Source organism: Sus scrofa, chromosome 3, assembly GCF_000003025.6.
Source record: "Sus scrofa isolate TJ Tabasco breed Duroc chromosome 3, Sscrofa11.1, whole genome shotgun sequence".
Taxonomy (NCBI): Eukaryota; Metazoa; Chordata; class Mammalia; order Artiodactyla; family Suidae; genus Sus; species Sus scrofa.
The window spans coordinates 26,656,561-26,679,642 of NC_010445.4; the positions used below are offsets into that span (position 1 = coordinate 26,656,561).

At 39.3% G+C, this 23,082-nt stretch overlaps 1 protein-coding gene across 6 annotated transcripts in view; it reads left to right on the forward strand.

Moving 5' to 3' along the window:
- Positions 1-23,082, forward strand: part of SMG1 (SMG1, nonsense mediated mRNA decay associated PI3K related kinase) — a 104,450-nt gene that overhangs the window by 2,742 nt on the left and 78,626 nt on the right. For 2 of the 6 annotated variants that reach the window (XM_021086549.1, XM_021086552.1), the window contains exon 2: positions 21,850-21,908. The exons of 3 other annotated variants lie outside the window; for them this stretch is intronic. In XM_021086549.1, the coding sequence (XP_020942208.1) occupies positions 21,859-21,908 (50 nt within the window). In that variant the 5' untranslated portion in view covers positions 21,850-21,858. Of the gene's footprint in view, positions 1-15,766; positions 21,909-23,082 lie in introns of those variants that run through there. One more of the 6 variants, XM_021086550.1, reaches the window with a different exon arrangement.

A 23,082-nucleotide genomic window follows, 5' to 3' on the forward strand; every position in this document is an offset into this window, starting at 1 on the left:
GTGGGCTTTTTTAAAAACAGTTTTTGTCAGTTTCTTTTTAGCGTTAGTTTGTCAGTTAGTCTGGAAACCTGACTGTTGAGTCAGTCATGGCCACACATGATACTTCACACATGTTGACAGGAAGTGTTCCAGGTGGCTGAATAGACTCTTGTCATGTGGCAACAGAGTAAGCCCACCTTTCCTTTAGCAGAAAGCATTTCTATAGCACTGGCTTATAGTCTTCCTTTTCATTCACTGTAATCTCCATTAACATTTAAAAATGATTTGGCAAATGAGTGGTTTTACTATTGCCCCTAACTGGTCTGTCCTTTTCTTGACTTTATTTTGAGAAGTACTCCAGGTGTACCAATCGAGATAGATATTAGAATGATTTACTTTAAAATTAAATGTATAGGAGTTCCTGTAGTGGCGCAGTGGAAACGAATCTGACAAGTAACCATAAAGTTGCGTGTTCGATCCCTGGCCTCTCTCAGTGGGTTAAGGATCCAGTGTTGCCATGAGCTGTGGTATAGGTTGCAGATGCGGCTCAGATCCTGCGTTGTTGTGGCTGTGGTGTAGGCCAGCAGCTGCAGGTCTGATTCGACCCCTAGCCTGGGAACCTCCATATGCCGCGGGCATGGCCCTCAAAAGCAAAAAAAAAAAAAAAAAAAAATTAAATGTATAATTCGTTATATTGTTCATTTTAATACTCCAAAATGACATGATTAATTCGACTTTGGAGTCAAATATAGATTAGTTAAGTAAACAAGAGAAAGCAGTTGGTCAACAGAAAAGACATAGATTTTACTTCTACACTTGGCAGTCTTAAGGCTTTATTCATTTAGCAGATACTTATTGGATGTCTTACTGTGCCCAAACTTAGGATCTTTCTACAGTTCTAAAAGGGTGAAACTGTGTATTGAAAACAGCTTCCATTTCTGGTAAAATGTAGTCAGATTGAAGTTGTCACAAGTGCAGATACCTTCATGCTCCACTATCACAGACCAAAAGCTGAGGAAAAGTGTTGTGAAGATGGAAAAGCCAGAAACTAGTATGTCTGATGTTGTGAGAAGCTGAATTTTTGAAACCAGAGTTATCTATTCAGACTTTTATGAATCTGTACTGTCTGATGTCCATAGGTGCATAATATAGTGAAATATATAAAGGATAAAATTAAGTGGAGTTACATATTTTGTAAGTATAAATGGAGCTTTAGTTAAATAGAATTTAATGGTTGGCAATTCTGTACCACAGATTTCCAAGGACACATAGTTTTAGGTAATTGTGTATGGGTGTTTAACTTAGGGGAAAGCTTATTTTTTCCATTATAGAATAAATATTCCATTATTAAACATTTGGCAGTTGTTTGTATTTATTTATTTATTTATTTATTTATTTATTTATTTATTTTTGGTCTTTTCTAGGGCTGCATCTGCGGCATATGGAGGTTCCCAGGCTAGAGGTCTAATTAGAGCTACAGTTGCTGGCCTACGCCAGAGCCACAGCAGTGCGGGATCCGAACCTCGTCTGTGACCTACACCACAGCTCATGGCAACTCCGGATCCTTAACCCACTGAGCGAGGCCAGGAATCAAACCCACAACCTCATGGTTCCTAGTCAGATTCGTTAACCACTGAGCACGATGGGAACTCTAGACAATTGTATCTTTAAATTGAACCTTTTTTCTCCAGTTGTGTTTCCTTTTTAAGTTGCGAGTATAACTGAAGGGTTTTTAAAATAACAGGAGATTATGAGTTACCGTTTGGAGCAACAGGTTAAGGATCTAGGTTGCCGTAGTTGTGGTGCAGGTCACAACTGCGGTGCAGATTTGATCCCTGGCCTGGGAACTCTCACATGCTGTGGGTGTGGCAAAAAAAAAAAAAAAAAAAGGAATTCTTCTGTGGTGCAGCAGGATAAGAATCTGGCATTGTCACTGCAGCGGCTTGGGTTGCTGCTGTGGCACTGGTTCCATCCTTGGCCCAGGAATTTCCACATGTTGCAGGCATGACCAAAAAATAATAGATTATGAAATACTCTAATTTGTTGAAAGTATTCTAATTCAGGAAATAGTGATGCTGTAGGAATTTTTATGACTGATAGAGCTGCTGTCTTTAAGGAGGTTATTGGTCTGGTAGTATGAGAGATAAGAAAGGGCTTTGTAAATGGTAAAGCATTATGTGGCTATTGATTGTGATGTAATTCTTGGTATAATTATTTTTACATGTGATTAACGTTGTAAACTTGGAAAGTCAGAGGAGCGAAAGCTGTACAGTTGAGTAGGGGGCATGAAATTGATCTATACTATTTTGACAGTACAATTCTATTTCAAAAGATAGAAGAAAGTATGGAGATGACAAAATCCCAGTTGTCCTTGGTAAGAAAAATTGTCAGTTTGATTAGAAGGGCAGGGAACTTGTGAGGTGTGATACAAATAAGAGAAAACTTGAGAGCTGGAGTGGGGGTGTATTGTAGGTCTCGAATTATTGTAAGTGTATTTGGAATGACTTTAGGGAACCATTGAAATTTTACCAGCATGGAAGTGGCATAATTGAGGAAGATGAGAATTAGTTGATATATGTGTGTGAATAAGTACAGTAGGAGGCGGTTGGAATAATCTAGACCAGAGACTGTTGAGAACCTGAATGTTCTGTTTATAATTCATGGTTTAAATTCAGACAAAAGTTTTCAGATCGATATGTGGAATTGCCATAAGCTAAAGTCCCTCATTTGTTATCTTTTTTTGATTGAGAGATGACCATTGCAATGATTCTTTTTATCTGCTCACACTGCAGTTTAGGTTGGACACTTACATTATGTGGAATGACCATACACATAAAATGGTTGATTGTGTTTTTTGTGAACACTGAGTTCTCACAACTTTTAAATTTAAGATTTCCTGCCCTCACTGCTGGACATGTAGTAGGCACTTGCTTACACTTTCTTTTCTTTTCCTATCCTTATCACCTGAAATAAATCCCTGAGGCTACTTTGAATGGATCTCCCTTTATGGATGTGCATGAGCTGTCATTTGTTTACTATTTCTTCATATTTTGGCTACCTCTCTGGCTATCTTAAAGTTTTCTTAGAGCCTGTTTTATTTTGGGAACTGTAAAATAAAACATATTTTTATATGTTATATGGAATTTTTATATAAAGGTCTGACAGTAAAGATTGCAGAAGTTTTGTGGATTTAATTCCTGTATGAAGTACTCTAGCTTATTACTTTTTTTTTAAATGTAAAGTGTAACCTATTAAATTTTTCTGGAGATGTTTGTGGGTTTTTTTTTTTTAATTGAGGTGTAATTGCCATACATCATATTAATTTCAGGTGTATGTATACTTTTATTATGTTAGTTCTGCTCCATCTTGTATTAGTTGCTTGTACTTTTCCTCTCTTAGTTGATTTTTTTTTTTTTTTTGGCTTTTTGCTATTTCTTGGGCAGCTCCTGCAGCATATGGAGGTTCCCAGGCTAGGGGTCAAATCGGAGCCGTAGCCACCAGCCTACGCCAGAGCCACAGCCACGCCAGATCTGAGCCGCATCTGCAACCTACACCACAGCTCATGGCAATGCCGGATCGTTAACCCACTAAGCAAGGGCAGGGACCGAACCCGCAACCTCATGGTTCCTAGTCGGATTCATTAACCACTGCGCCACGACGGGAACTCCAATTTTTGTTTTTAATGTAGAGTGTAACCCATTAAATTTTTCAGGAAATGTTTGTGTTTTTCTTTTTTTTTTAATTGAGGTGTAATTGCCATACATCATGTTAATTTCAGGTGTATGTATACTTTTATTATATTAGTTCTGCTCCATCTTGTATTAGTTGCTTGTACTTTTCCTCTCTTAGTCAAATGATTTTTTTTTTAACTCTTTTGAGTTAGAAAACTTTTAACCCAAAATTTTTTGACTTAAAAATTTTTAACAAGTCAAAAATTTGAACTTGTTACTTTTTCGAGATAGAATTTATGCATGTGTAGGTCTGAAGTTTGTGGTTTTTGAGAAATGAATACACCTGTGTAACCATGACCGTGATCAAGATACACAGTGACTTTGCAGCTGGATTACTCCCCTTTCAATCTCATCCCCCCCCCAAAAAAAAACCAAAAACCCTAAAACCCAAACCCTGGCAGAGTGTACAGGTGGATCTTGCCTTAAAAGTTATTATAGGCATTCCCTGGTGGCCTGGTGGTTAAGGATCTGTTGTTGTTCCTGCTGTGACATGACGTTGATCCCTGGCATGCAGCAGGCTCGGCCAAAAAAAAAAAAAAAAGAAATCTTTGAGTGTTATCTTATGGTTTCCTACCAACTTAGGGTTTCTGATGATTATTGATAACCTCATTATCTTCAACATATTTCTCTTATTTCTCTTTTGCTGTAAACATACTTGGGATATCTTAAGATCCTTATGAAAACAGTTTGTGGTTGTGGATCCACTTTTAATCTTTTCAGGCATTTGAGTTCTGGAACACAGAAGAGTTCTAAGTTTGGCGAAGTTAGATTTATTCCTGTGAGCTACAGTACTGGTTCATGGACCCTTTTGCACCTACTGTTGGTTTAGCTCTGTTTTTTGTGCCCTGCCCCCCAATCTAAACCTTGTACTTCCCTTAAGACCCTTACCCTACCCCCTGCCCTCTCTGATCCCTCTTCTTTCCAGATCTTGCTACAGGTCTACTGTGCTTATCACTGCAGTCTTTTTGTTCCCCCAACTAGTTTAAGTCCCTGAGGGCTTAGCCTGAGTGAGTCATTTTCTCTACTGCTCTGTACTTGCCCTAAAGCACTCTCCAAACTCATTTCTGCCTTAGGGCCTTTGCATGTGCTGTTCTGGCTGTATAACTACTACATAGATTGCTCTTCTCAGAGTGCCTGTCCTGGGTGCTTTCATGTTCTCTCAGCCTAAATGCCACCCCCTCAGTGAGAAGCAGTGGCCTTCTCTAATAACACTTCACCTTGGGTTTTTTTCCCTAGCACTTAACCCTATCGGAGGATTTTGTGTGTATCTTCCTCAATAAAACATAACCTTTATATGTATATGCATCTTGTATAATGGTTTTACCTCTGTATCCCTTCTTTGCTACTGTTACATCAATAAATAATATGCACTCTAAATTTGAGTGTCCTTTCTTAAGTAAATACAGAGAAGTAGAAACCTACAAGTTTGTTTCTGTGTTTAGAATTAGCTTCAGGACTTACAACACTGTCACTGTAGGAGGCATTTTGAGGGGAACTGTTCCTAGTTAGCCTGAGGCAGCAGTTTAAATAAGCTGATTAAACAGGTTCAAAAGCATAATATTCTAGTGGACTGAGATGACCAGATCTTTTATAGGAGAAAGGCTATGGCCATTTAAGATTTATAGGTTTTATCCATCTTGAAAAAATACCTTGCTTACATATTGATAAATTTTTCTTTTTTAACTATATTCTTTTTTTTTTTTTTTTTTTTTTTTTTTTGACTGAGACCGTGACATGCGGAAGTTCCTGGGCTAGGGATCTAACCTGTGCCGTTGCTGTAACCAGAGCCACAGCAGTAACAATGCCAGATCCTTATCTATTTGTTTTTTTGTTTTCTGGTGTTTTTTGGTTTTTTTTTTTTTTTGCTCTTTCGGGCTGTTCCCGAGGCATATGGAGGTTCCCAGGCAAGGGGTCAAGTCAGAGCTACAGCTGCTGGCCTACACCATAGCATCACAGAATCCGAGCCTTGTCTGTTGTGCCACAACGGGAACTCCTGTTCATATGTTATTTAAGCAGTCTAATCACTAAAAAGTTAAGCACTGGGTTGAGCCTCTTTTGGCATTCTATTAGAATACCTGGGGAAACAACCTCTTGCCAGTTGTATGCCTGCTGATTAGGGAATGACTGAAACCCAAATTTTCCAGAATCAGTTTTCTTTCATAATGAATTACTTCTTTCATATTAATCTTCATACCCTTTGAAAAGAGGAAGATTGTATTTCTGTTAGAAATTACTCCTTTGGTGGTTAATGTTGCTGTTCATAGTATGTCTAGGAGCTCATGGTTTGTGTGTGTGTGTGTGTCTTTTGTCTTTTTTAGGGCCGTACCTGTGGCATATGGAAATTCTCAGGCTAGGGTTCTAATTGGATCTGAGCCGCATCTGCAACCTACACCACAGCTCATGGCAACACTGGATCCTTAACTCACTGAGTGAGGCCAGGGATCAAACCCACAACTTCATGGTTCCTAGTTGGATTTATTTCTACTGCACCACAAAGGGAGCTCCTGTCCTTATATTCTTTTGATAAGTGTGAAGAAAAATAAAAATGGTTTCTCAGCAGTAAGACAATGAAACTTGAGATTTAGTATATATTCATTAATCTAGTTTAGAGGAATCTACCTCGAGGCACAGTTTTTGAAGGACTTGAGTTAGAAAATACTGAAATTAAAGGTGAATTTATGCTTAAGAAAGCTTGTGCATGTGTATGCACAGGGGTAAAATCAATTAACTATAAATCAAAGTTTTGTAAAAGCAGCCTTGTATTTAGTTAAAATGGCCTATCTTGTATAATTGTTATAATGCTAGTATTACATGTTTTTATTTTAATTTTGTTGAAGGTATAAAAATTATACCGTAGTATTCTTCTCCTCCCTCTTTTAGTCCATTAAAAATCTACTTGTTGTCTTAATGTAATTGCATTGGAGAAGTTAGAAATAGAATGAAGGTGTTTTAAATTCTTCTCTAAGGTGTATTTCTTTTTAAGAATGTACATTTTTAGGAGTTCCCGTCGTGGCACAGTGGTTAACGAATCCGACTAGGAACCATGAGGTCGCGGGTTCGGTCCCTGCCCTTGCTCAGTGGGTTAACGATCCGGCGTTGCCGTGAGCTGTGGTGTAGGTTGCAGACGCGGCTCGGATCCCGCGTTGCTGTGGCTCTGGTGTAGGCCGGTGGCTACAGCTCCGATTCAACCCCTAGCCTGGGAACCTCCATATGCCTCGGAAGCGGCTCAAGAGATAGCAACAACAACAAAAGACAAAAAGACAAAAAAAGACAAAAAAAAAAAAAAAAAGAATGTACATTTTTAGTATTGCTCCTTCACAAATATTTGCCTTATCTCTTCCTCAGAAAGTTTTAGAATTTACCACACACTTAGACTCACATCCTAGTTCAAATTTCTTTACTTTTTTTGACGGGGGTGGCTTCTTAGGGCTGCTTCTTAGGGCCACACCCGCAGCGTATCAAAGTTTCCAGGCTAGGGGTTGAATTGGAGCTGTAGCCATCGGCTTACCCCACAGCCACAGCAACTCAGGATCCCAGCCGTGTCTGCAACCTACACCACAGCTCACGGCAGTGCCCAATCTTTAACTCACTGAGCAAGGCCAGGGATCGAACCCACGTCCTCATGGATACTTGTCAGATTCATTTTTGTTGAGCCACGATAGGAACTCCCTCAAATTTCATTTTTCTCTTCTAGTACTCTGAGACCTAGAGGGTGTATGTAGTGACTTCTAAAAATTCCAGAAAGGGGATTTATGTCGTCTCCAGAGGATATATGGCTGGAAGCTTATATAATTGTTAAATTTTTATTAAGTATGGCAAATGCATACTCTTAGAAGAAGATTGTTGGAGATGCAATTAATTGTAGTGGTTCTCTTTCTACATTTTCTTTTTATTTTTTTTTCTTTTTAGGGCCTCATCAATGGCATAAGGAGGTTCCCAGGCTAAGGGTCGAATCTGAGCTGTAGCTGCCAGCCTATACCACAGCCACAGACAGCAACTTGGGATCTGAGCCGCATCTGCAACCTACACCACAGCTCACCGGCTCCTTAACCCACTGATCCTTAACCCAGGGATTGAACCCACGTCCTCCTGGATGCTAGTCAGATTAACTCCTCTTTCTACAGTATCTACTCCAGGCTCCTAGAAAGAACATTTCCATTAGGCTGTAAGCCTCTTTCAGGTTGGCTGGTAAGGAATTTGACTATAAACCTGCATCATTATTATTTTTTCTCTTATCTTTTTACTCACACTTTAAGAACTTGATAACATTTGAATTGTGAGCCAGCAAAAATAATCTAATCTTGGCAACTGCATTTATCGTAGGGCAGGTGCAAATGGAATTAAATAGAGACAGATTAGGTTAAAAGGTAGCTTGTACCTTGCTTAACTAACTTTCATTATACAGTTAGAATTTAGGACTGGTTCTTATAAGCTTGTCACTTGACTGCTACATTGCTTTGTCCCCTAGCCTAGTATGTATGTATGTTTTAAAGGCAGTAGGGAGGGTGGATCATGGAGTAATGGAAGGGATATACTCTTCCAGTGTGATAGTTTGAAGTACTTGAAGAACCATATGTATCTTCTAAACAGATAGGATGAAGCTGTCATGAGATTTTAGTACTATTTTAAATTACGGCACTATAAATTTACTCAAAATGACTAAATGCTATCTGTTAGCTAACTTCATATCCAGAAACATTGATTTTCCTCTCTTTTGTTGTAAAAGGGAATTATAGAAGGTTCTTTTATAACACTTAATTCAATCTGATAAAAGTGTGTTTAGTATAAAATATAGCAAGAAAAGGATAGGATCTGTTTAGACCTTTTGAGTTTAAAGTGGCTTAAGTGTTGATTTTGAACTGTTGCAAGTAGCTTTCTCAAACTTAAGGCTAAATACTTTAAATACTTCAGTATATTTCTGGCTACTGCTGAGCACAGAGAGAGCATTGTTTCCTGGCTCTTGATTACTGCTTACTAGTATGTTTCAGTAACTATCTTAAATTGGTTTCATTTAATAAATATTCCTATGGTTAGAATAATGTGCTTTTTCTGAAAGGTATCTTCCTTTCCCAGCTGTTTGATTAAGGAGTCCAGGTCTTTTGAGGTTGATCTATGATAGCTTTTTATTTATATATGTTTAATAGGAGGCAATGACTGTTTCAAAAACACCTCTGAAAAAGAGGTTCCAATATAGGTAGTATGTTTCTTTACCATTTGGTGTTTAATAGTGTATTTCCTACCCTAGGATACATAAGGAGATAGATCCTAGAGGAGTTATTTGTGGTGTTGAAAGAGATCAGAGTCCATTTAAAAATCACTTGCTGTCTTAGTACAATTATGTTGGTGAAGTTTTAGAAATAGAACCAAGGTATTTTAGACTTCTCTAAATAAATAGAATTTATTTTTTAAAAGGGTTAGGGTGGGGTGAGGGTTCATGTGTATAATTTGAGAACTTTCTAAAGATATTTCTGGTAATGTCTTTCTCTGTTGAGAACCATATGTGGGATATGAAATTCAGTAAGTATCTTTTTCATATTTGCCATTGTATTTAAGATGTTTTACATGTTACGGGATGCGTATTAAAATATTATTCTCTTGATGTCCAAATCCTTGACTGTGCCCAGGATTTGTAGGGTAGACTGTGCCATTGTGGCAGTAAGTGTCTGATTTGAATAGGTTTCCTTAAAAGTACCTGTTTTTACTTTATTTACTTTTCTTTTCTTTTTTTTTTTTTTTTTTTTTTTGTCTTTTTGCTATTTCTGGGGCCGCTCCCACGGCATATGGAGGTTCCCAGGCTAGGGGTCTAATCAGAGCTGTAGCCACTAGCCTACGCCAGAGCCACAGCAACACGGGATCCGAGCCACGTCTGCAACCTACACCACAGCTCACGGCAACACTGGATCATTAACCCACTGAGCAAGGGCAGGGACCGAACCCGCGACCTCATGGTTCCTAGTCGGATTCGTTAACCACTGTGCCACGACGGGAACTCCTGTATTTACTTTTCTTAATGGAATTTACTTATGAGTGATTTATGACAACCACATCATTTTTCTTGACCTTTTTTTTTTTTTTTTTTTTCTTTTTTAAAGGTGGTAATGATGTTATCTGTTACACAGTACATTTATTTATTTAAGTTGCACCTCTGGCATGTGGAAGTTCCCGGGCCAGAGATCGATCTAATGCCATAGCAGTGGCCTGAGCCGCCTCAGTGACACCAGATCTTAACCTGCTGTGCCACAAGGGAACTCAAACAGTACATTTATTTATTTATTTGTTTATTTTGTCTTTTTGCCTTTTCTAGGGCCGCTTCCCGCGGCATATGGAGGTTCCCAGGCTAGGGGTCGAATTGCAGCTGTAGCCACCGGCCTATGCCACAGCCACAGCAACACTGGATCTGAGCCACATCTGCAACCTACACCACAGCTGGATCCTTAACCCACTAAGCAAGGCCAGGGATTGAACCCGTGTCCTCATGGGTTCTGAGCCACGACGGGAACACAGTACATTTATTTTTTAAGAGAGACCTCAGTCTGTGCTTTTTTAGATTATTTTTAAAGGAAAGGTTTAAAATACATCATTGTTAGAGAATCTCACAAGCATGTTAGTTCATTGGGGATATGCTTGAATGTATTAGAGGAACTCTACCAGAATAACTCTATAGTCACTATTTGCCTGTTTTCAGGACTTTTTAAAGATGGTTGCACACATTTCTTATAAAACATTCTGCCTTTTCCTTGATTAGACTCCTGCTTTAGTTTCAAGACTCTTCCTTTTAGGATTCCTTAAGTGTTTAACTCTTAGTGCTTCTTCATCTTCTCTGTTTTAAGGGGCTATGTTTGGCATGTATCTGGAGAGTCTGGGTAGGAGTGAGGGCATGTGACCTGTTTCTTTGTAGACTTTCAGTGTTTTTGTCCTTCCTCTGCGAGAGAGGTCATAGAGTAAGAGATTTCCTTTCAGTCTTGGCAATTTCCCAGGCTGAATGGGATGTTTCTAAAGTACTTCCAGGACTTGCTGACGAAAGGGCAAGATAAGCAATGCAAATGGTAGACTAAGCAGAGTTTTATTTAAGGCGGTGAACTAGTTTGGGTTAAAAATGAAGATCAGGGAGTTCTCGTTGTGGCGCAGTGGTTAACGAATCCGACTAGGAACCATGAGGTTGCGGGTTCGGTCCCTGCCCTTGCTCAGTGGGTTAACGATCCAGTGTTGCTGTGAGCTGTGGTGTAGGTTGCAGACGTGGCTTGGATCCTGTGTTGCTGTGGCTCTGGCGTAGGCCGGTGGCTACAGCTCCGATTAGACCCCTAGCCTGGGAACCTCCATATGCCGCGGAAGCGGCCCAAAGAAATAGCAAAAAAAAAAATGAAAACCAGGAAGAAAGTGAGTCAAATTAATGTATGCCTTAGATTCAGGAGCCTTCAGGTAAATGATTACTTAGCAAAAACAAAATTATTATTGTTTATTATTATTATATTTTTTGCTTTTTAGGGCCATACCCACAATATATGGAAGTTCTCAGGTTAGGAATTGAATCAGAGCTGTAGCTACCGGCCTACACCACAATCACAGCAATGCCAGATCCAAGCTGCGTCTGAGACCTATACCACAGCTCACAGCAACAGTGGATCTTTAACCCACTGAGCAAGGCCAGGGGCGAACCTGCATCCTCATGGATACTAGTTAGGTTCGTTACTGTGAGCCACAACAGGAACTCCAAAATTATTGTTTTTAAAAAATTTTATTGAAGTATAGTTGATTTACATTTTTTGTTAAATGCTGAAAACTGGATTCACATTTGTATTGGACATTAAAAGCACTAGGTTTTATAACTTATCAGTATTTTTTTTTCTTTTCACCCTGGCATGCGAAAGTTCCAAGGCCAGGGATGGAACCTGTGCCACAGCAGTGTCAGTGCTGGATCCTTAACCCACTGAGCCACCAGGGAACTCTCTATCAATATTAAAATATTCTTAATGCCTCATGAGATACGAATTTATACTAGATGAGGTACAGAACCTCAGAATACTTAAATACATAAAATAGATTAGAAGTGGATTGCTGGGAGTTGCCATCATGGCTCAATGGTTAACGAACCCTAGTATCCATGAGGACGGGGGTTCAGGCCCTGGGTTAAGGATCAGTGGGTTAAGGATCCGGTGTTGCCATGAGCTATGATGTCGGTCACAGGCGCAGCTCGGATCCCGAGTTGCTGTGGCTCTGGTATAGGCTGGCAGCTGCAGCTGCAATTCAACTCCTAGCCTGGGAACCTCCTTATGCCATGGGTGCAGCCTTGAAAAGACCAAAAAAAAAAAAAGTGTGGATTGCCGAGCTCTCTTTCAGCCAGTGATTTTCCTGATCCTGCCGGCTATAGTGCTTTGACTTTGTTTCAGTTTTTTTTGAAAGCTTTCAAAATCAGTAGACAATAAAACGCTAAGAATTTATAGGGGGAGTTCCCTTTGAGGCTCAGGTGTTAACGAACCGGACTAGTATTCCATGAGAACGCAGGTTTGATCACTGGCCTCGCTCAGTGGATTGAGAATTTAGTGTTGCCATGAGCTGTGGTATGGGTCACAGATGCAGCTTGGATTCCATGTTGCTGTGGCTCTGGCTCTGGTCTGATTAGTCCGATTGGACCCCTAGCCTGGGAACCTCCATATGCTGTGGGTGTATGGCTCTAAACAGACCAAAAAAAAAAAAAAAAAGAATTTATAGAATGTTTCTTTTTTAAAAACTTAAGTGCTATAAGGACTTATCTCAGGCATTTCACAGGCATTGATAAATAGTAATACTGCTATTCTGCTAGAAATTTAGAACTTTTTACTGTTAGTACAGGTAACAGTTGTCTTTTACAGGTATAAATGCAATGTTAATTTCTTCCTATACCTTTGCTAGGTTTATCCTTCTTGAGCTTAAAGTTCCAGTTCTGGTGCCTGATTAATTCAGACACTAACAATCTTTAGTTTCATTGGAAAGCAACCAGTGCTACATTTTTGCTTTTCCATTGAGAATGCTACTAAATATGGTAGGCAATATAAGACATGAAATGCTGAGTTATTTTTAAAAATCAACAGTCTTTTTACTTACCTTTTACACATTTGCCATAAAGAAATAGACACTTTCCTTTAAAAACAGATTTATTGAGGTGTAATTTACCTGCTTTAAGTCCTGTAATTTATTTACCTGCTTTGAGTTCTCTGAGTTTTGACAAATGCATATAGTATTACTACGGTAGAATAGTTCCCTCATCCTCCCGCCCCCTTCAGAGTTTCCTTGTGCCCTTTTAGAGTTCATTTCTTCCAGCTCTTGTCTTTTTTCCTCTATGCTTTTATTTTTTCAAGAATGTCCTAAAAAGATTCTTAAAAATTGTTGAATATACATACAGTTGACCATTTTGCAATTCGGTGGTATTAAGGACATTCACGGTGTGTGCAGCCATGACCACTATCTAGTGCCAGAGCTTTTTTATCACCCCTGATGGAAACGCAGTCTCAGTTAAGCAGTCATTCCCCATTTTTCCCTCTTCCCAGCCCCTGGCAACCACAAATCTACTTTCTCTATGGATTTGTTTGTTCTAGATATTTCATATAAATGAAATCATATAATGTGTAGCATTTTGTGTGTGGCCTCTTTGACTTAGTGTACCATTTTCAAGGGTTATCCATGTTGTAGCAGGCTGATGCCTACACCACATTATATAATCTTCCATTATATAGATATACCATATTTTGTTTAGTCATCTTTTGATGGATATTTGTGTTTCTGTTTTTTGACTATTGTGAATAATGTTGTGGTGAACATTCACATAGGAGTTTTTATTTGAACGCTTGTTTTCAGTTCTTTTGGGAATGTACCTAGGAGTATATTTGCTGGATCATGTGGTAATTCTATGTTTAACTTTTTGAGGAACTGCAAAACTTTTAAGTGATTTGTACCAAAGTTCCTATTGTGGCTCAGCGGTAACGAACCCAGCTAGTATCCTTGAGGATGTGGGTTCCATCCCTGGCCTTGCTCAGTGGGTTATGGATCTGGTGTTGCTGTGATCTGTGGCAAAGGCCAGCAGCTGCAACTCCAATGGACCCTTAGCCTGGGAACTTCCATATGCCTTAGGTGCAGCCCTAAAAAGCAAATAATACATAAAGTGATTTGTACCATTTTACATTCTCATTCTCTTTGTAATGTGCAAAGGCTCTAATTTCTCCACTTCTTACCACATTAGTTTCTTTCTATTTAAAAAATTTTGGATGGGGGTGTTCCCTGATGGCTCAGTGGGTTGAGGATCCAGCATTATCACTGCTGTGGCTCTGGTTACTGCTATGACACTGGTTCAGTCCCTGGCCCTTGAATGTCTGCAGGCCATGAGTGCAGCCAAATAAATAAACAAATAATTTGGGGCGGGAAACTATCCTAGTGGGTGTTGCTTCTCTTTGTGGTTTTGATTTGCATTTTCCTAATCACTAATGAAGTTGAGCAACTTTTTATGTGCTAATTGGCCATTAGTATGTCTTTGGAGAAATGCATCTATTCAGGTGTATTGCTTATTTTTAAATTGGATTGTCTTTGTTTTTTATAGGAGTTCTTTATATATTTTGGAAAGTAAACTCTTTCTTATATATGATTTGAAAATATTTTTTCTGGTTTTGTGAGTTGTCATTTCACTGTCCTGATAGTGTCTTTTGTACAAAAAAAAAGTAATACTTTTAAAATGCATATTAAACATGATCCGGCAGTCCCACTCCTGGGCATGTATCTGGTCAGAGTTACAATTCGAAAAGATACATGCACCCTTATATTCATAGCAGCACTATAGACAATAGTGAAGACATGGAAACAACCTAAATGTCTGTCGACAGATGAACAGATTAAGAAGATATGTACATATAATATACAATGGAATACTGCTCAGCCATAAAAAAATGAAATAATACCATCTGCAGCAACATGGATGTGACTAGAGAGTCTCATATTAACTGAAATCAGAAACAAATAGCATATGATATCACTTATGTATGGAATCTAAAATATGGCACAGATGAATGTATGTACAAAACAGAAACAGACTCACAGACATAGAAAACAGACTTGTTGCCATAGGAGAGGGAGGAGGGAGTGTAATGGACTGGGACTTTGGGGTTAATAGATGCAAACTACTACATTTAGAATATACAGGCAATGACGTCCTGTTGTATAGCACAGGGAACTATATCCAGTCTCTTGGGATAGACCATGATGGAAGATAATAGAAGAAAGGGAATGGGTATGTGTGTGACCAGGTCACTTTGCTGTACAGCAGGAATTGGCACAACATTGTAAATCAACTATACGTTGGAGTTCCTGTCATGGCTCAGTGGTGAACAAATCTGACTAGGAACCATGAGGTTGCGGGTTTGATCCCTGGCCTCGATCAGTGGGTTGAGGATCTGGCATTGCCGTGAGCTGTGGTGTAGGTCACAGACGTGGCTCGGATCCTGCGTTGCTGTGGCTCTGGTGTAGGCCGGTGGCTACAGCTCCGATTCGATCCCTAGCCTGGGAACCTCCATGTGCCATGGGAGTGGCCCTATAAAAGGCAAAAAGACAGAATCAATCAATCAACTATACTTTAATAAAACTGTAAAAGAATAAAATGCATATTAAGTAGATAAAAAAATTCAGAATTCATTTAAATACATTGCTGAAGCCATCCCTTTCTATTACTGGCTTCTTTTTTGTGTTCAGAAAAGTTACTCTTGGAGTTCCCATTGTGGCTCAGTGGTTACTAGACTAGTAACCGTGAGGGTGTAGGTTCAACCCCTAACCTGGGAACTTCCATGTGTCATGGGTGTGGCTCTAAAAAGAAAAAAGAAAAGCTGCTCTTAAGATCATAAACATAGACCAAATTTTAGTTACAGAATTTTTTTTTTAATTTTTATTTTTTTTTGCTTTTTAGGGCCACACCTGTGGCATATGGAGGTTCCCAGGCCAGGGGTCTAATCAGAGCTACAGCTGCCAGCCTACACCACAGCCACAGCAACTCGGGATCTGAGGCACGTCTTCAACCTATACCACAGCTCATGGCAACGCCGGATCCTTAACCCACTGAGCAAGGCCAGGAATCGAACCTTCAACCTCATGGATACTAGTCAAATTCGTTTCCACTGTGCCATGACGGAAACTCCATAGTTACAGAATTTTTAACTTAGAAGACAAAAGTTTTACTTAATTTAAATGGTCATGATGAATTTGGATCCAGGGTCATCTTCTAGTTAGTTCTCTTCTGCTCTCAATGCAACAACCACTGTGCTGTTCTCTTTTCCCTATGAAAGATAAGTGGTGCTTGATAATGCTTCTGCCTTCAATATTAACATCTCGAACAAGTAAGCATGTTGAAGCTAGCATGTAACTACTAAAGTATAAGCTAGTGTGGTGTGCACTTGGAGTGCTGTAAGAGTTTGAAGAAAGAGCTGAATGATTGATTTTTTTCTGAAATCAGAGAGCATTTTCTTTTTCTTTTTTGGTCTTTTCTAGAGCCTCACTCTCGGCATATGGAGGTTCCCAGGCTAGGGCTCTAATTGGAGCTATAGCTGCCAGCCTACGCCAGATCCGAGCTGCATCTGCGACCTACACCGCAGCTCACAGCAACACTGGATTCTTAACCCACTTAGTGAGGCCAGGGATCGAACCCTCTTCCTCATGGATACCAGTTGGGTTCGTTAACCACTGAGCCACAAAGGGAACTCTGAGAGAGCATTTTCTACTCCTAATTGGAACTTATACTGACTTAGAATTATTTTCCTTTTAGGTTGTCAATTCTTAAAGGGTTGGCAGTATCTTACTTTCACCTTTTGGGGTCATTAGCTCTTAATTAGTGCTTTTGTTGTAGAAAATAATGGAGAAAATATTGTTGATTTTAGTAGAACATTTCGAAAGGGAGTATGAGTTCTAGGTTGAATCTTGAAGAAAAGTGAGTGTTGGGTTAGATTAGGGGACTGCATTCCAGAGTCAAGAGAAGGGCCTCTATTATGAAACTAGACAGTCGTTTAGTCAACAGGTAGTTGGTAGACCATCCAGGCGGTGGAGACAATAATAAACACCACCAGCAGACTCCTGCCCTCCTGGTATTTACAGTCTCCTGGAAGAACACAGTTAAATAACTTCTCAAGTGGTGTTGAAGAGCTAAGGGAACTGTTAGGTTCTCTGTTAGCGCTTATATATACATATATAGCAGGGTCTCCTAGCCAGCCTCATGGGAATCAGAAACTTTGAAAAGGAAAGCTGAACCTTGAAGGACATAAAGAAATGAGCTAGGGTTGGTGAGGGCCGAGGACAAGGCTGTTGCAGGCAGTCAGGGGCTAAGCTAAGCAAGGTGATTCTTTCTAGGGCACTGAATGGGATGGATGGGGCATAGAGTGTAAAAAGATTATAAGGGTGTATAGAGCTGAAAAGGGAAATAAGGTACATAAGATGGTAAGGATAGTGGGAGGACATCAGATTTGTGTTTTTTAGGAATTATTTTTATTACAGCGTGGAGGAGAAATGGGACAGAGATAAGAATTGGAGGTGGGAAACATACTATGTCTGACCAAATAGTGCCATTTATTGGAAGATAGCTAATAATGGTATCTCAGGAGGAAAGGAGCCACTTGTTGTGTTTGAGGCAATAAAACATTAAGATTGCTTTTCTAAACATTAAGGTTGTATTTCTAAACAGTTGTATAGGTCTTGACCTCAGAGTGGACATCTATGATGGAGGCCTAGACCTGGGAAAAATGTCATACAGGTGATAAGTACTGCCATCAGCATGGATTGAGGGGGAGAGTACAAGGTGAGAGGACTAGAGGGCCTATGGTTGGGCTTTGAGAAACACCAAGATTTAGTAGTTTGGTAGAGGAGGCTGAGCAAGCCTTCAAAGGTTCAGAAAAAAGCAGAGCCAGAGAAGTAGGAAGAAATACAGAGTATGACATCCAGCAAGCCAAAGGACAGGAAGAATCTGGTTATTTCGAATTCTCAGGATATAAAGATTTTAAGAAGTTTTCATTCAGCCCACCTCATTTCTCTGCAAGGCACCTTTGTGCAGTCCACAGTCTGATCAACCCTGCTCAGCAGCCGTGTGAAAACCTGTGTGAGGAAACCCGTGTGAAAACCGTGTGAGGATGAGTAAGAAGCAGTCCGAAATATACCTTGCTTTTAGCAACCTAGTGGTCTTAGCTGGTTTTGCCAGAAGTGATGGGGCAGAAGTTGGATCAGGAGCTAGTAGAGGTGAAGAAATGGGATGGGGAGAAGATACAGTTCTCAGTTTGACTGCAGAGAGTGAAGGCAAATTGGTTGGAGGGTCCTGGGATTGGTGGAGTTTTTCTGTTTGTTTTGTGTATGTGAGTGTCTTAAATGTTTTTGTATTTTTAAATGGGAGGTATTAGAAAAATTTACATGTTTGAAGAGAGGATTCAGTTTGATGGGAAAGATAGATGCTGCACAAGAGAGAGTCTTGAAAAGAGAAGGTAGAAGTAGGTAGAATCCTAATCAAGGCCAAGAGTTGGGTGCAGGTGTGTTATGATATCTTTTTTTTTCCCCCTTCTTGGTCAAGTAGAGAGAGAGTGTGTGTGTGTGGTGTATTTAGGAGAGTGTTTAGGAATCTGAAGAGACTGGATGATGTCTGGAGAGTGCATGTAGAGTATGGGAGATGAACGTTACAGGACCTGGGAATGTGGTGCTTACATGGTATGTGTGATGGATGATGGATCATTGCGTTTATCCAGGGTTGGGATTTTGCCAAATTGGTGTGAGGAAAATATTAAGGGAGCTTAAGGGAATTGGCAAGAGTTATTGAAATGAGAGACCATGAAATCTAAACTAATTAAAGAAGGAAGTTGAGGAGTTCCTCTTGTGGCTTAGCAAAGGAATCTGACTAGTATCCGTGAGGACACAGGTTCGATCCCTGGCCTTGCACAGTGGGTTAAGGATCTGGGGTTGCTGTGGCTGTGGTGTAGGCTGGCAGGTGCAGCTCCAAATTGACCCCTAGCCTGGAAACTTCATATGCAATGGGTGCAGCCCTAAAAAAAAGAGAGAGAAGGAAATTAAGAAAGTACTTGGATTGGGAAAAAGAGGAAGTCACTGGAATTGCAGTTACTTTAAAAAAAAAAAAGCTTTAGAGTGGTATTGAGAAAGTGTGAGTAGAGACTTGTCAAAAGCAAGTCACTAGGGAGCTTTGAGCAGGATGAACTGAAAAGGGCTTATGGGATTTTAGAGACAAGTAGGCCACTGGTGGCAGTCGCTACTTTGGCAGGAACAGTTTTATGTGGAGGGCTGAGGGGGGTACCCTGGTTATATGTAGTGAGTTGAAAAGTGAGTGAAGTTTAGGAAGACAAATTTTTCTCAAGAGACTGGACTGTGAAGAGTCTATCTAGACAATTAGATATAGAAAGAGAAAAAGAGTTGAGGCTTTTATTTTTTAACGGGAAGGACATAATAAGTATGTTCAGATGATGATATGATGGGCAGTAGGAAGGTCGGAGATCCAAGGCATACCTCAGAACATAGGTCAGTATTTGGATCCAGAGGATTATTTGTTCTGTTATGTGAGTATGATGGGAAGAAAGGCTGTGTGTGCTGATATAGCTGAATTTGAGGATTTTTTTTTTCTTTTTTGTGATTTTGGGTCTGTAGTTGGGGCATATGGAGGTTCCCAGGCTAGGGGTCGAATTGGAGCTGGCCTACACCACAGCCATAGCAACGTGGGATCCAGGCCACATCTGCAACCTACACCACAGTTCACGGCAATGCCAGATCCTTAACCCACTGAGTGAGGCCAGGGATCGAACCCACATCCTCATGGATACTAGTTGGGTTCGTTAACCACCGAGCCACAAAGGGAACTCCGAGGATTATTGAAATAAAGTTGACAGACTGGTGAGTGTTGAAAAACTGAGTTTGAGTTCTTGGCTCTGCCTTTAACTAGCTGTGCAACTTTAGGTCAGTTTCGGAGTCTTTGTTACCTCCTCTGTAAAATGGTAATTTATCATCTTTAATAATCAAAATAGGATTATGGTAAAAATTAAATGAGGTGAATCTAATGTAGTAGCTCCTAGTTACTTGCTTTGTTTGTCCTTTTTGGTTAATACGCTTAGAGGTTTTTCCATAGAGGGTATTTGAGATTCCTTGGAAGGGCAATAAACTCTACTGAAGTCAAATCTTTACTATGTTTGCTAAAGATATTATTTAAAAACAAAATTTACAACCTTTTAAATTTTGAATTAGAGTACGTTCAGTGATTTTAAATATAGGTGCAGAGTTAGAGGGGGCATGTCCGTGAGACCACTCTTACTTCTGATACCAGCTGTAAGTTTGGGAGTCCCCAAGACCACTCTTGGGTTGGATAATTAACTAGAAGGACTTGCAGGATTCACTGAAATCTGTTATACTCATGGTTACAGTTTATTATAGCTATAGGATACAGATTATATAATCAGCCAAGGGTAAAGTTGCCCAGGACAGAGTGTAGGAAAGTTCCAAGTGTGGAGCTTCTCCCTGTGGAGTAGTCAGCAGTATTACTTTCCTGGTATTGATGTATGATAACAAGTAGGGAGTATAACAAGCCATGGAAGCCCCCCCCCCCCCCCAGCCTTGGTGTCCAGAGTTTTTATTTGGGCTCCATGGTCAGCTGCCCATGTGCATGAACTTAGTTTCCAGCCCTACTGGAGGTTGAGTTTATCCATGTGACCCAAAGGCCCCACCATAGATCACATTGTTATACTTTCTGGCATGTCCCAAAGTTTCCAGGTGGACAGGGACACTCATTAGGCATTATGTTCCAAGAGTTTAGAGATTACTTTCCAGAAGCTGAGGGTTAATAAGGCCAGACCTTTCTTTGGGCAAGGTAAAATTCTTTACAGTTCTACAACAGTAGTTAAATACATATTTTGAGGCTACAGAGACTATTTAGTTGAGGTTTGATTGGTGTATAAAATTGATAATAAAGAGCTCATAAGTAAGTGATTAAGATTTGGTATTATAGACACTCAATACTTAAGTAACTAAGGAAGTTTCATCAAGAAATTATATTAACTGTTAGTATTTCATTATTGTAAAACTGAGATAAACGTATATAATTTAGGCATGATGTTTCTGTTCTGTTTTATTAAATTTGAACTTACTGTTTTCTCCTGTGGAGTTTTGTATAATGAAGTCCCTGTGCTTCCCAAGTGAATTTTAGCCATAGATTCATATTTTAGAGCAGTGTTTCTAATGTGAAAATGTACACAAGTCCCAGAGATATGCATAGTTTTATCTTTTTCTTATCTTTTTTTGAAAGTGTCTGAATCCAGGTGAGTAAGAGACATCACAATAATAACCTTGAATTTATTTTTAAAAGGTAAATCATTTTTAGTGGTATTACCTGTCAGTATGAAAACAGCATATCCTACAACTGCTGTGTGATAGTGATAATATCTTTGAGTACCATTGCTTTGGAGATTAAATGCATTCCCATCTCATTGGCTTTAGTGCAAATCTCACTTCCTGGTTGATATCCATTACAAATTAGATTTCACCATGCAAGCGAAATCCCTTAATAAGCCTAGTTAAAAAAACAAAACAACTTGAAGCAACATGATGCTTATTCCAGTGGCACCACTAGGTGTGGTGTTTGCATCAAGTCATTTTGGGGTGCTTTATGGAAATGCTTCCTGATAGGGAATTCTCTAACTTCAGATTTCCAGGCTGGCTTTTCCCCTTCCTTAGTTGCTTTTCATAAAACTTAGAAGAACTGGACCAAAGATCACATTTAGCCAAGAGCTACTATCCCCTAACACGTGGTTGATGTGAGGTCTGAGGGTTTGGGTCATTGAAAATGAATAACCTCTCAGATTTAGTACATTTTCTGTAAATGGCGAATATGTAACTAAAACGAGTGGTAACTATATTTGCATGTGATTTGTATGTTACAGTTAACATTTAAATTCTCTTTTGTACTAAAAAAAAAATTTTGTTGCCACCTTAAGCCTCTCTAAGGTTCAGAGTGGCATCCCACTTCAATTTTTGCTTCCACATATGAACCCTTGAGGGCCATAGTGCTACTAAAAGCACCTAACCCGTGAATGATATTTGCTTCATGTTTGAACAACAAATGTTTTAACCCACTGTCTTCACTAATATTGTAACTACTGTCTTACAGATTGACTTGATGCAAAAACATCACAAAGGCTCCATATTATACAGTATGCGATTTTTGAGGTATGAGCTTTAGAAACTTACCTCTCATGTGGCATGTACATCAGGCTTGAACTTCACTTTAATCACTTTGGGGAATTTATGCATTTCTTTTTTTTTCCCTCTCTCTCTCTCCATAGTATTTTTAAAGTATTAAAGGGGCTATAGAGGTATTTTTGGATCCTGGCTAGGATACTTAGTCTCAACAGATACGTTTTCTTTTATCACTAAATGGAGACACTAATTCTGGCAGATGATAGCTTTTTCAGTCCTTATAACTAGCTTAACATTTATGCCTGCCTCTTTGAGTTCAAATCTGCATTTTCTATTTTGTGCCTGTGACTGCCTCATCTTAAGCAGCTCATTTCCGTTCTTAACAGTTTTCTGTTTATTGGACTGGGATGAACTTGTTGGTGCTAACAGCCTGATATTGACTTTTTGAGAACTATCTAGATATAAAAATAGAGATTTCATATAAATGCTGAACCATTTTGTGTTTTGGGGTTCAGAATTCCTGTAACTTAAATTCTGTTAGAAATGTTTTGATCAGTTTGTAGTAAAAGAATTTAGCAACCAGGGAGTTTTGTCAGTTCTGAGACAGTAGTTCTGCCCTAGTGAATTTTTTGTTACATTTCTGAAAACCCAAATTCTGGGGGAAGCAATCTTGGTGCTTCTAACTCATGAGATTTTAAAATATGTATTTCTAACAAATTGGGAAGTTATTCCTCTTTGGTCCCCCCCCCCAATTTAATTTGAAATCAAATGCTTCCTGGTTAGATAGAAATGGATTTGTTGGTAGCAATAGTTTGCTTAATTTCTTAAATGAAGAACTTAAAATCATTGCTATATATTGAGTATAAAACACTTATTTTGATTGTATTCATATGCTCATAGACTACTTGTATATTTATCTGTTAGACTGGAAACTTTGAGTATATTTAGTATTATGATCATATTAACTTTGAGTATACTTTGTAAGCTAAGTATTTCTTAAGAATTCATTACCTTTTTAAGCTTCACAACAACCTTCCATGTTAGGTATTGTCCCCATTTCATGCAGGAGATAGCCAAGGCTTGCAAATTAAGAACCTTGTGCAAAGTTAGACATACGTTTACATTGCTGGAGCTGGGATTTGAGCCCAGATCTTTTTTTAACCCATATTCTCTATTGCCTTGTGTTTACTGCTATGTCACCAGA